The following is a 15274-nucleotide window of genomic DNA, read 5'->3' as shown; positions in this document are numbered from 1 at the left end:
TTTCTACTAGAAAGTTAAGATGCTCGTTTGGTACGTTTACGAGCTCGTTAGGTGGATTCATCTGTTGATAAGACTTGTCCAAATACAGTTGGCTCGAACGACCTTCAAGGTCGCATTCCTCGGTGTCTTAACGTTTTTGATATTCCTTTCAGACATGGTCTATAGCGTGTTGTAAAAACCACATTATTTGTTGTTGCATCCGTTTGGTTTGCCAAAAAAAATGTATAAAGTCTAATTAATATCTTTTGAAGTTACTACACAGACATACATTTATGAATTTTATCGGAAGATGAGCGAAAAATATTTTATTTTGCACTTGAATTGGAACATAATTTCTGTGCTCCCATTTTCCATAATATATGCGTGAGATTATACGTGTTATGAGAAGACCCGTGGTACGCAAAGGTACGCAAATATTTGCTTGCACGAGCACGATATCAGCCCCTTCCAAACAAGCCGTAGAAACAATTCGCACGATTTGCACGCTAACGCGTGTCTCGGTTTTATCGCTGTGAGTGTCATATTATCCTATGGAATATTTCTCAAATACCGTTTTGAGTTTAAAAGATGGCTCTGGAAGAATAGATAGTGTCACTTGTAATTCTTCGATTATGAAACTGAACAGTATGTAAATTGTTATGTAAAATTTGTACGCGTAGAGTTGTTTCGTGTATTCGTCGAATGTTCGTAGAATTTAAATACTACAAGATGGTTTTCAATTGAACACTTTTCTTTTCACGCGAATCATGATGAATTAATTTGCGATATCGAACAGATTGGTAAACAATCTATGACGACGAAGAGAACAGAGGACAGTCGCCAAAACTTTCGCCCGCGTCTTTTCGTCACAAGCCGCTTATTAAATACCTACGCTGATTGTTCTATCGGTTTCTCGAAGAGCAATCGCATGCGTATTCCAAGTCTTTCATCGACGTTCGTCGAAATCAAACAAACTTTGACTTTTCTTGTTGTGATGAAAAAACGATTTTTAAAAAATTCGCTCCAAAACATCTATAGACATATGATTCAAGAATGTATATAATCCAACGCTTTTATTCATCTTCGTGCATAAGTAAATCCGTAAAGATCTGTTATCTTCAACTCCGTATTAGCGATTTGTCGTTGCAAATCGTTGCGCGACTTTCATTTTCAATAATCGTGATCGGTGAGGGATTAATTGAACGGTAATTTCTTCGATTCCGATCACGAATTAAAAGTCACGACAATCGAGGGAACGTAGCAAGACAATCACGTATAGATTAATAGATCGCTCGCGTAGGTATATACCGTCACACCAGGTTACCACGTAACACCGAGTCATTGGATATTCATTGAGTATCACGAAGGCCGATAATGATAATCCGTTGGAAGAATGTTGTGGTCGTGGACACCACAGTTATGCAAGACAACTAACCACATGACAATTTGTTCTCCGTTGGTCACCCGTTACTGTCAGTATCGGCGATATGTTCTTGGCATAAGATGATCACGGAAGCGACGGAGCTCAGTAAAAGTATGTCTACTGTTAGATTGAATGCTAGAAAAATAACATAGCCTATGTCTTTATGCTCTAAACTCAGGATGTCTGGAGCTGATTCGTGCATTTATTATCTCCGTATTCGATAATTTTGATCTGGTGTCTTTCGCACGACGCAGCGTGAACTTTACGGTCCGCTTTATTAATTATTCGTTTTATATCCGCGTAAAAGATGACGCATGAGACCCAATACACACACAGAGTAATATAGAGCAAAGTTGTACATCAAAAATATACAATGTGCACGTAGCTAACAGCGAAGCTCTAGTGTATCGCGCTCGCGGAAGTCGTGAGATCACGCACGCTGCGCAAGAATTTTATTTGAACTTCGAGAAGAGGAAAGTGGAAGACATTAAAATAAGAATGTGTATGTGGCAAAGTTTTAAAAAAGCTTGGAAGGAATGTACTTCTTCCAATAACAGTAAAAAATATGTGGTAACTATATTTTTGAAACTTTAAATAATAGATAATATAAGGAGATAAAATATACGTGATTTGTTACTTCTAACGTGGAGAAATATGTATAAAGACGATAATTTCTACTTCTGACGCACCTTTTATGCTAGAACCGATGCAATATATCTTCGATTTTAACTTATATCGTTAAATGAAATCAGTCATGTATTGTGAAAAGCATCAAATAAGGAATATATAATGCATGGGATAAATATAGTTCGATTGTTACAACAGAAATATTACGAATATTCTATTTCAAAACTATATGCGGAGATTTTAAGGCTTTGCTTATACAGAGTGCGGGCATACAAGTGACGACAAGGCGGAAGAAAACAAGTCAAGCTCATAAACTTATATGAAATAAGCCATATAGCAACTGGGCGGCGACGCTGAAAAGCAGAGCGATAACCGATTTTTGTCGCACTGCTTTCATTATTATATTTGTTATTTTAAAAGATATCCAAGCGGCAAGTACATAGATAGTAACGATAAATACGAAGAATTATTTTGATATCGAGTCTTTAATAACTGTGGTGCAATGTAGATCGATTTTATGGCAAGATAAACATAAAGATTATAGAATTATGTTTATGACAGGGAAAATGTGGAAAAAAGGAAGTAGCGACGACATGATTTTGTCGCCCGTCCGTATATTCATGTGTCACTCAATGTTGCTGCCGCAGATGCCAATTTTACCGTTTTCCGTATAATCACGGTCTAATACAAGCGCCGCTTCACGGCAAGATTCTCCATTCCGGCATAAAATTCGAAACTCCCACTTTCCTTCCTCTTGTCCAGACAGCTTATTTCATCACGAAGTAAAAGCTACAGCGTAGTGTCACAGGCACAGTTATGAGAGCAGACAGTAAAAGCTAGTTCAATCTACCGAAAGATTGTTAACATAGCTAGCCGACAGAGCAAGAAGTATTTCCGAGGAAGTTTTCTTGTCACCAAACATTTTCTAACCCCAGCTCGTATCGATTTTGTTTGCTGAAATCTTTTAGTCTTACAGAGAAAATAACCGCCAAAAATAATGTACTTCCTCAAAATTATCCCTTTTATAGAAAATTAACAAACGATTCGAAGTAATTATTACAAAAAATTTCAACCAAGCAAAAGTATAAAATTCTCGATACTTTCTTCACCTATTATACACACATGTATTTGCTTGTATCGTTCCCCTTGAATTCACTTCTCGAACGACCAAATAAACTACTCTTAAATTGACCGAAATCGTCGATCAAGTTGTTGCTAGCGACACGTTGTTTTCCATCATTAAATTTTCCAAGAAAATATAGTCACAAGCTGATGTAACGTGTCTAATTGGCACAGTTTTTGATATGACTGATACACACCAGTCACTGGGTCAACGTTCGTTTCTTATTAGCGACAATTAACACTCGTACATAAAAACATTTATCTGTGACGTCACTATCATTATACGCAGAACAATCGTACGTACATCAATTTCTTCGACGAGACTGCGCCAAAAATCATCGAGTCAGAATTTGAGAAAATTAGTAATATCCACATTTCGCAATTATTCATAATAACATTGGATAATCCATTTCGTAAATAAATGTTACTTATGAAACGACCAATAATAGTCGAACATCATAGCTTGTTAACCTATATAGCCATGATTTACACTTTATTCGCGTTTCTAATCTAGCATTCACATTTTCACCGAGTTTTCCTCCAATTTTTTGCAATTACTATATCCCGCAGCCGCGTTATCGATAATTAATTATCCATGTAACAAGGACACGAAGGAGCTGAATTTCCGCAACGCGTTCTTCGCAGAAATTGACAGTGGAAAGGAAAGGAAATTTTTCGTTGAAAGATATCGCTGACCCAACGTGAAAGTTTCTAATAAGAGATATTCGAACTGTAGTCAAATGATATTAAATGATTTACCAACGTGGAATAATGATCATAGTATGTTTTATAAGCGATTGATCCTGCAGGATATTGTGGCGAATTTTATCGATCAAAAGTTGAAAATTATCTGATTGCTCTTTGATATTTCCCAAGAAAATTCCAAGATTTTTCTAGGAATTCCTCATACTTTAACAAAATTTCTTAAAATGATAGATTCTTCTATTTGATCAAAAATGACGATCTTGCTGCAAGACGAACGAAGACCTACGAATCAAGATGCAACACAGTTTCTGGAAGTTTACAGCTAAACTATTTAATTGTAATGCAAAGAGATGAAATGATGAAATGCTAGGCAGAAGATACGATCCGAATGACATTTTCTTCCACGTGCGATCAAAATGCGGGCTCATACGGGCTTTCGTATGGATAAATCAGCATTACAATGAAGTCGAGATATTTAATTATTATCTATCGAATACACCGTTCTGCCTCAAATATCGTTAAATTTGTTAAATTCAGCCTGATGGCCGTTGATATAACACCGTAGTTATTTGTACTTGGATTAAAGATCAAAATACTTTGTCAGTTATATTGTTTCTTCCTAAGCAAATCGATCAATACAGAATGCGCTTAAACGTTTTACCTAAAATTGAAACGAAACGACAATCTATTAACGCTCTTATTTCACAAAGAAAGTCTACCTCCTACATCACACCGTGACAATCAGTCACAGCCCTTTTCTTTCACCGCATTCCTCGCAAGTAGCTCCAAATTTAACTCCTGTGAAACACGTTTTCGTTCGAGTCACCACCAGTCTCGGTAACGTCGAACACGTGAAATCATCGATCCCGAAGAAGAAGAAATCCGTTGGTGATTCGAGTCGCGTGATTTACGCGAAATTACAGCAAACCGCGTCGTTAAGGCTCATTAGGTGGTAAAAAGTAAAAAGCGTCGGGCAGCGTGCGAATGCGTGCGACGCGTCGCAAGCGGAATATCTACACAGCGCAAAAACTGCAGGAACGCGGCCGTCCTTAAACCAAGCACGTTCGTGTCGCGATCCATCCGGTATTTCTGGTAATTTCCCCAGAACAATATAAAGGGCAGGCAAAAAGGCTCGGCGGCCACTTGCACCGTGCACGGTTCTGCCTCTCTGACAGATACGAGTTTATTTACAGAAACGATTTTACTGCGACGCACGGCGACGAGACCGCGTCAGGTATAGGTCGCATGGCCGCCCGCGTCCGGTTCTCCGCATATAGAACATCCGCTCCGCGACGCAGCGCGCACACACGCGCTCCCACACAAGATGCGCTTTCATGCGCTCGTTGCTCACGCGCGCACGTTCTACCGACTTTCAATACGCTTGCCATATCGCAGCTACGACTTTTGCTCGGCGTGCTGCTAATACTGCTAGTATCGCCGCTCGTGATTGAACTGCGGATGCTTAGTCCTTTAATATATATCAACTTATACAAATAAGATATGAAATATGTTAGCGAATATATGTGTAATAAACGAATATCAATAAAGAGAGAGATAAGCTACAATTAACTTGCTAATTGCGAAATTTAGTTCCAAAAATCCCTTATGGGTGCGCAGATAAAATCAAGCAATGAGAAGTATACACATTGAATGCAGGGCAAATGCTCCTATTATAAATTTTACAAAAAAAGCAAAGCAAAACGTGGAAGGATTACATTTTTATTCGATAAAAAATTAACAATTCATTATTGAAAATCTTAATAATTTCCCAAAAATAATAAAATTCGTAAACAAGAAAAAGTAAAGAAAAAAATTTAAGAAATTCAGTTGATTTCAGTGTGGTATTTTTCAAAGCAAGGTACCATACAAAGTGGCATTTCAGAGGTCGTGCACCAGTACCAGGATCCCTTACAGACTCCATTTTTTGAGCAGACGGCACATGTTCGAAGTGAATTTACTTTTGATGGCATAGCTGGTATAAAGTTATATAAGCTGATATAAAACGCAAAACAATTCGTGGGACAATCGATATGCGCATCAAAAAGAATAATCAAATAATCAAATCTTTTTTTATAAAATACGTAGTAGGTTTACTGGAAGTATAAAGGAAACCACTAAATGTCATTTATATTACTCTGTATTAAAATTTTGAGTTTTTATAGTAAATTGTGATTTTTTATTTGATCATGGGTATACACATCAACCCCACCGAAATAAAGTTTTCGTTTGACATGTATATTCGTCGAATGCAATTAACTGGTTAATGCCGTTTAAACTATCTTCAAATTGCCATACTGTTTTGTATTTCTTGAAAACCAAAATAACTTCAAACTATTGATTTAGATTCAGCGAAGGATGTGCTTACTCGTGGAAAGGTGTGTCGAGTACAGAATTAAACGTGATTGTGATCTGGATTTTGAGAGTGTAGATTCTGGATGTGCACGAAGTCTACGTGTATTTGGGAAATATTCGCATCATTTGACTCTACAATCTCAGGACAAAGTACGATATTTTTTTTAAAAGCAATTTGAAATGCGGATAAAGTAAACAATTTACACGTATATCAATTATTTTATTAATTATATTCATGCTTTAATCTTGCTTTTCAAATACTGACACCATGTTATACGTACAACATGTTTTATATATTCTATAAATCTAATGTACATGTCTTTGTCGTAAAATTTTCGCTTATTACCACGTACATACATTTAAACGCAGACTGCATCATGGCAATCAAGCATGTAGCGTATGGAAGATTCGTCAGATGTAATCAATTCTGCTGAATATGGCAACCACCTAATAAGGAATTCATTGGACGTTGTCATTGACGAAGACCAAGCAACACAGGTTGCTATATCGAGATATTCCACCTTGATAGTACTCTCGATTACCTTTTCAGTAATTTGCGTGATAGAATATACAAAGACAGTCAAATGATGATTTTTATGAGAATTATTTTTAACATTCGTGACAGAGTTGACTTTTTATACTCAATTTTCCTTATTTAAGAACGATTCTTTGCATCATATACCACAGGTGAAATTACCTACTCTATAATTTAAGTTCCGTTTTCACTTTATATGCCCTTTAATTCTAATATTATTTAAAATTAGTATAATTGTTGTTACAAGTCGTTCTTAATGAAATTCGTTTTGATATAGATCTGTTCTTCAGATTATTCTTTATCTTATTGTTAAATATTCCTCTTTGTTTCATAATTCGATTAATTTACATAACACTTAACTAATCTTGTTGCTTTTATGTTAATTCTCCGTGGTTAATATTCATTTCGCCTATAATTCATCTTCTATCGATAAAGAGATTTTTTTTGTTAATGATGATATCAAGTTCAAGTCCGAACTTCAACTTGAAAACATCAATCAATTCGATACGCAGGCATTGTTCGGGTTAAAAACTACGGAAATAAATATATATTTCGTTTGACGTGTTTGCTGAGTACATAGTACCGTCAACCTGTTCTCAAGACCACGAAAAATTTCAGACGCAATTCAAAAATATATTTATACAACGAGTGATAGAAATTTAATAATCATCGAAACTCTTAAAAATAATATTTCAATCTCGTCGAGTACAGATATACAGTGATTTCAATGCCTCTTTTGTATTCGAAGGGTTTTAACGTACGATAAATAATTATGTATTACTAAACATCATTGCGCCACCTCTACACACCATAAATCATCCTCGAAAAAGAAACACCAATTAACTTCCAAATCTCTTGCAATTGACTAAACAAAATATCAACGTTATCTTCAAGCTTATCGTTACTGTGGAAATTCCACCGCTACATAAAATCAATCGATCTCACAGAATCTCCGCAAGGTCGATAAAAATGCTAACAACATCGAGCTTTATTGTGTTGGAATTTAATGGTCGATTTCCGGCCCACGGTACTCGAGAACTGAGAGCTTGACGACGATAACGAAAGCAAGAACTCTGTTATATCAAGACCAAGAGTGGTATTATTTCATCGCGTAACACTTGTTTCGTGCGAACATTTCATGAGAGCAAGCAAAGCTACGGTGCAAACGGCGTCTGCTGGGTTTCTTCTTCTTCGACTAGCGGTTGGTTACCGAAGTCTCCTTTCGCCGGACCAGCTCGCTGCTCGCTTTTTGCTGCAGCCGTCTCCTTTTGCAGCTGAACATGGAAGGCGGCTGAAAGTGTCGCGCCTACGCGTTGTTGCCCCTCGATTAAATGTAAAACGTGAACCCGCATCAGCCTCACCACGATGAATCGCTTTTTTTCAGCTTCCCAGCCTTCGTTCTAAGAAAGACACGAAGGTCGAATTATGGCTAATTAGCATACCACGTGTTGAATGTGTGGTATTTATTGTGACGTGAAGTATTTTATGTTCAGATGTGTTGTCGATATGCGTATCTTTCGAAGTTAAAAAGTTAAAGGCGAGTTCATCCATAATTAATATATCCATAATATAAATGCTCATCAAAGTGCAAGAACAAAGATAACAATGTTAAACTGACTATTGCTTCGTAAGGAGAATATTCTCCAAACATTTGCCAAGATTGCTTTTCGAATTATCTGTTTGGCAAACTACTTTCTCTCGTAAACGACATTATTAAGCGTGTTAACACCAGACTATGCTCATAGAGGCAACCTCGATTTAAGCGTATAACTACATCATTATCTGCGAAAACTTAATTCATTTAAACTTAAGGTGCAATTCAAGAAAGTGGCCGTTGGAATTACTTAATTATTTGGTATTATACTACTGTCATGATGTTTGCTTCTAGATTAATTTATAATTCATTTATCAATTCACAAAATGTTTTCAACTATCCTTTTATAAAATTCGATACGAACTAGTATATGTTATATAGAGTATAACATCTTGGTATCGTTCAATCTATATTACAATCAGTTTATTATTCTTCTTGTTTCTGTGCAATAAAATTTTCTTTGCCTTTTTTAGTAGGTTGTAAGAATTTTCGAATGCCATTGAAAGCTTTTACTATTACGATAAAAGAGATAAGGTGAAATAAAAAGAAATATAAAAAAGAAAATTGAAATATTCGTGAGCAAATACACTACTTTATAATACATAGAATTACGCAAGTCCACAACTTTATTTCATACAAATGAATAGGTGTTTTATGCAAGAAGAAACAGGTATTATTTAATTATCAACCTTTGAGCTTTGAAAATGTTGAAATATAACCGTCTTCGAGGAAGGGTCGCACTCGCACGGAAGAAGGCCAGATTCGCATGACGGGATAATTTTGTCCTCGACTAAAGTCACCTGCAAACGAGCAGGTGTATCCTTCGCGTATAGGAATTTGAAGAGTTTAACATTGAACCGAAATTATACGATATCTGTTCTGTACTACATCTTGATAATAATTAAGACAGGAAATTGCGGCTCGTAAAGTAAGTGCTTTACGATTATGATAGTTAGTATGTGTTAGTATCTGTTTCTCGAACTCTCGCTGTTTAAGAATTAACTAACTAACTAACTAACTTCGACTATCAAAAGACAAAAAACATATGTTTAACATATAAGATCATAAAAAGATTTTGGATGACAATTTCTAGCGTAGGACCGACAAAGACACGATTGTTTATTATTACATCAGAAGAATTACGCGTTTCATGTGCTACTAATTATACATTCCTTCGCGATGAATGTGCCTCGAAGCTCAGAACAATTTTGTTTTTCTTTGACAATTTATGAGCGTATTTTTTTAGCGCAACAGCACATGCAATAAGCTTGTGTTTTTTGACGCAGTCAAATTTTTCTGGCTCCCCTTCTCCTCTCGTTACTCGTAATCGGAAAAGAACGCGCATACCCGATTTCGTGGAAGACTTTTTTGATACGGATAACTATTCCTAGCGGTCTTGTTCTGTGTCACGTTTCAGTTGCTGTTATTTACAGATAGAACTCCTTCGAGCTCGTATTTCTAATGTCGAAAGCGTTTGTTAAATCGCGCGAAACGCGATAGTTAAGCTTTAGAATCAATCGCGTGTCTCTTGATTAATTCGATGAATTATTTTCCAAGATCTATTCCCTTTTCCGCGAAGAAATGAGGAGCTTCTTGGTTTGGATTCGTATTAAAGTAAATTCAGAGGTAGCTCTTAACTCTTTTGATTCGTTCGTTTACATGAAAAAAGAGGTCAGCCAAGTTTAAAAGAGTTCTTTTCCGAATTCCGTCTATTCGGAAATAGTAAGGAATTAACTCGGACGATTAAAAATAGTACACTGTTGACTCTACGCAGAAAAACGTTTTAATGGAATGCACAGCTGTGTTTTCGACTTCCCTCTGAATTTCCCGATGCTTACACGTTTATACATGAAAAGGCGAATTTTATAAATGTTAGAGGAAATTTACTTTATCTACTATTATGGTTTTTCTTGAATTTGATTGGGTTACTTGTTACTTGAACGCATAAAAGACTACTTCTTCGTACGGTATAAAAATATAAAACAGTATATTTATTAAATATAATATATTAATACATAGATCGAATAAAGACAGAAAATCCGACATCGATACACATATAAACATTTAATTTTCAAGATCAGTACTACGTAGATTAAATTATTATGGATAGAAAATAAGAGCGAGGACTTTATGACATTGGAAACGTATAACAGCTCGGTAAATCAGTTTCTGAGAATTGTCAAAAAAATAGTACGAAGCGTAGTTCTCATCGAACGTTGTAAATTGCGAATGGAATATAACGACCAACGACGACGTGAATTCTCATCGTGAGGAAGACTCGATGGAAACTGTCGTTCCAGTTGTCGACAAACTGCTACCGTTTATAGGGTTGTTCATCCCGTGCGAACGATCTTAACGAGTTGAAACAACTTTAATTAAGCGCATTACGCTAGGCCGTCCCATTGAACTTTGCCTGTCGTTGTCGTGCTCTGACACGAGGAAATAATGCCTTTCAGCTCGAATTACTACCGACTTACTGTTGAAGCACGTGTCCTATATACATATATCTATAAAAGAAATTTGTCACTTTTGACAAATCTAGAGAAAACTTCATTTAATTTTTTATTTGTATTCTATATTGAAATATTTCGTGTACTTCTCTTCGCCTTTTTGAACGTATGTATTATATCAAAAAATCGATGACGATCATCAATTTGTTATATGACGATGCAACTATAGATTTAAGCTGGTTGAATTATGATCCTTGAATTTTATTGAGCGGTAATTTAAATTCCGATTAATTCGGTTAGCTTCGCGAATATAAAACTTGGCAGCTTTGCGTTGAGACAAATTTCGCTAATCATAATCGCCGGCAAGTAAGACGGTAAGTCGTTTTATTCATCGTTTGTTTCCTTTAATCTCGGCTGAATATCCTTATAAATTTGAACATTACTCTACGATGACAAAGCAATATAATGTAACGTTTTATGAAACAGATACGTCATATATATTTGTCTTATTTATTGAAAAATTAATATACTTATATGTACTGCCAGCAGATTAATCTAAATATGACTGAAATATTAAAATAAGCGAATCTGTTATCCAGAAATGTAAAATTTTGAATATGTACATAAATTAATAGACTGGCAAATTAGTTCTTAAAATTTTAATGTTTCAAGCATTTCGCCGATCTAGCTTTCAAGTATATATCAGGAAAGCCTACAAGGTAAAAACCCCTCTTGAAAAATTTCAAGTACCCCGTGCTTCTAAACGAATATGTTAATTCTATTTAGATGCATTTATGGGTCGTTGTACATTATTATTTACAGAAACTACATATATATCCTTACATTACGCACGAATTATTATTGAACGTAGTACACAATAGCAATTTTTCTCTTTCCATCTCAAATCTCTTCCCTCTTCATTTTCTAACACATGTTCAGCCTGTAACTAATAACCACATGACCCAACACATTCATTTAAAAAGTTTCTATCCACTTCTAACTTAGGTAATTACTTAATTCTGAATTCTTTTATAGTGTATACCTTTCCATTTAAAATAAAAGATAGAAAAGAACTTTAGTCGTAAAGCAAAAAATGACTATACCGTGAAATATCAACGTTAGATCCTCTGTTGTCAGGACGTGGAAATTATGCAGACATCAGGATCACATTAAAAAGAAAAAGATCCTTTTTTCACGTTCGTAGCACACGTTGTACCTCCTCCGCGAGGTATATACCCACTAATTTTTCATGACCCGTGACTCCGGGACGAGGAGAATGGGAAGAAAAAAGAAAAAGAAGAAGAAGAAGGAGAAGAAGAAGGGAACGTACAGAAAAAGAATTCCGACCATCCCGCGGCGACCGGTTTCCTCTCGTTCTTGCGTCCCTTCTTCATTTATTTTTCTCATCTCGTACCGGTAAATCGATCTCATCTCTGTGTCTTCGATGAAATCGAATTCGTCGTACCGATTGTCACTGCACTTTCTAGCCTCGAGCGACCCTTGTAGAACATTTAGATCAATAAAACATTTAGTACGAAGAATTTGGAAATTTTATAATTTCTGTTACATGCCACGAGAATGATCTTTTTCTAATACAATTGATAGCTTCAATTTAATTTGTTAATCTAATTATCCTTATTTTCTATACAATTTTAATTATTGTACGCATATCTCGCGTAATAAACTCATTGCCATCTCCATTATTTATACAAAAAAAAGAGAGAAACAATTCTTTGATTTATAATTTTCTCTTATTCATCTTTGAACGCCAATAAAATCGTTTTTAATCTTTTAATGTCCTCTGGAAAAGATGTGTTTAAAAAGAATGTGTCGAAGCATCTGTTGAATGAAATTAATTTACTCGATGTTGCATTTCTACAAAGTGAATTATAACATCACGAAAAGCCTAACGCAACAGAAATAATTAATTTTAACAGAGATTTTTCTGTATTTTTTCGATGCAGGCATGGCAACCGCCGGTCTTGAGGTGCGCGAGGCTGGACGAGCGTTGCGAGTGCAAACGGAAGCGCCGCATCTCGTTTCCATGGGAAGCGGACGTTTGTCAACGGCGGTGACACTACATCCTTTACCCGAAGGTAAGACTATATACGCTTGCCGGATGTAATGGCGAATTGAAGATGCTAACGGTGATGTACCCGACTACGGTAAATAGCGTCTATCCCTGTTCAAACTCGTAAAGGTGGCTTCAAGGTGACTCAAACTAATTTCGATGTGATCTAATGGATGGTTGGTAACACGGTTAAGGGCTGATGTTATGAAATTCTTAAGAAAGTTATTGTTACTGCGGGACTCTGTATGGAAAAGAATGAATATATCTTATTGAATTTTTGGAAATTTGAAATTAAAAATGTGCTTCCTAACTATATGAAATTTGACCGCATTTCGCATATGATATTGACTTACTCTATAGCTCTTTCCGAATCAATTCTCTCTTTCGGAATAAATTTTCATTATTCTAAGGAGAGAAACGGGCAACTATCCACATCGATAAAATATAATATAACGAAACACATTCATTTATCGATCATGAGAAAGAAAAGATGGGCTTCTTTAAAACATCAGTTAAACGTATAATTTTTTACTTCGCTTGTATCTCGAAGGCAATTAAGACAATAAGCGTTTGCTAGATAACGCTGTATCCATAACAGGCAATGATTCATCAATTTTAATCCGTGATTCGAACATGGTAGTAATTCTGTCTGATAAAGCTTAATAATGCTATATAACTACGATCCAACGCGCTAGAAGTTCCACTTTGTGTGTTACGCAAATGACGGTGGGGAGAATATCTCTGGGAAATCACGTCTAGTCAATTTCTTCGAAGCGATTTTCTTGGAATTTTGTCGTCTCTACGTTTCCTCGTTGTCTATAATGGACTACATTAAGAAGTCGAGAGTATTCTGAGCGTACATACTCTTGGCAATTAGGAAATTCGAGAAATTATTACGATTTGTACTATTCCGTATCTTTATTTATAAATTATTCGTATAAACCCATTTAAAAAGTTTTTCAAAAATTAAGGACCATTAACGGTTATTCGTTCTATGGTGCTGCATACATTAATTTTCACTTATTTAACACATCATCACTAGTTTTATTAAAATGATTGATAAGCCTAATTTTTTCTTGTTTCTGTTCAAGCATTCTATCTTCCGATGCAGCGCGATTCCAGTAAATCGTATGTCAATTATAAAAACGCCTTTCAGACAGAATTTATAACATTTAGATAATCTGTCAAACAAGGGGAAACCGAGATTCATCGATAACGGGGCCACGAACGGCGGTACGATCCGCAATTAAATGGTAGTCGCGCAATTAACTTGATAAAATTCATCTATCCATAACATCATCCAGCTGATAGATCTATTTAGTACTGAAATAACCGAGACATACCGGGATTTCTCGCGTGCTAAAGAGCGACGGAGAATTTTTAGAAATACATCGAAGACGCGACAGGAAGCCGAGAGGTCCTCGACGCACGTGCATCGGTGTCGAAACCGGAAAAGAGCCGACCGAACACAAATATTTGCATTCACCGCACCGAACAGATCGAACGGGCCGAACCATTTGGCCAATAATAATAAAGAATCACGATTAATAAAAGTTTAGTAAAACCTTTTAATAATTAGTAAAACCTTCCTCGCGGTGGAAGCTAAAATTTCGTAATCGGTTTTTGTAATTTCTCGAGCGGTCCCGATACGATCGGTTTTCTGCGGAAAGAATTCGAAGAAGAATAGAGTGTATTAGACTCATAACGTCGATGGAACGAGATAACAATGACGCCGCGTCTGTAGTATTCGTGTTTTCCGCGGAGCGTGAGACTCTTCCTGTGCGATGGATGCACATGCATAATTCCATAGTTTGGATTTCTGAAGAATTGGTTTGCTTGGATGGTAACAGGATATACAAAGCGACGAATTTGTTGTACATACATGTATTATAAACATATCGCAAGTCGAATTGCCAAACTTATGATTTAATTAGAGCCAATTAATGGACACGAAAAGTAACTTATTGGAGCGTCCAACTAAATGAAATTCTACGTACCTCGAAACAAAAGTTCAACTATCTATAAATACAAAATCGTGTTGCATTTCCAATTCGACCTACTATCTAAATTCTGTTCCATTGAAAAAATCGTGCGGATCAAATATTTAACCGGTTCCTTCGAAGCTTCGCTAGTCGGACTCGATGACGGTCGATATATCGATGTGGACACTACAATCCAAGATACTCCTCCTTTCTTTCTTTATTCGCCTCTCGTGAAGCTCTTCGTCATTTCTATGCGTGCATTTTAAGTCCGTATACGTGCGTCCAATAAAATGACACTGTGTAAAAACGGTTGATAACCGCGCCGGAAAAAGTGTAACGCGGTGAGAAGTGTTTCTCTGTATGGCAATTCGCCAACCGGAAACTTCTCTAGATCGATAAGAAAGCAATCTCGAGATAACAATAAATTAGTAGAA

The 15274-nt window shown here is 36.1% G+C and overlaps 1 protein-coding gene and 1 long non-coding RNA gene across 2 annotated transcripts in view; both read left to right on the top strand.

Moving 5' to 3' along the window:
• LOC132908325 (pleckstrin homology-like domain family B member 1) overlaps positions 1–15274 on the top strand; it is a 58977-nt gene that overhangs the window by 13337 nt on the left and 30366 nt on the right. Inside the window, exon 2 of the mRNA XM_060962250.1 lies at positions 12752–12883. Within this exon, the coding sequence (XP_060818233.1) occupies positions 12754–12883 (130 nt within the window). The 5' untranslated portion in view covers positions 12752–12753. The remainder of the gene's footprint in view (positions 1–12751; positions 12884–15274) is intronic.
• On the top strand, positions 1735–4463 carry LOC132907954 (uncharacterized). Its single transcript, XR_009658282.1, has 2 exons — positions 1735–1972; positions 4088–4463. It is a non-coding gene; the product is annotated as an uncharacterized LOC132907954 (long non-coding RNA).

This window comes from Bombus pascuorum, chromosome 6 (assembly GCF_905332965.1).
Source record: "Bombus pascuorum chromosome 6, iyBomPasc1.1, whole genome shotgun sequence".
In the NCBI taxonomy this organism is placed as follows: domain Eukaryota; kingdom Metazoa; phylum Arthropoda; class Insecta; order Hymenoptera; family Apidae; genus Bombus; species Bombus pascuorum.
The sequence above is the reverse complement of the archived record's forward strand: the minus strand, read 5'-3'. Positions and strand labels throughout refer to the sequence as shown.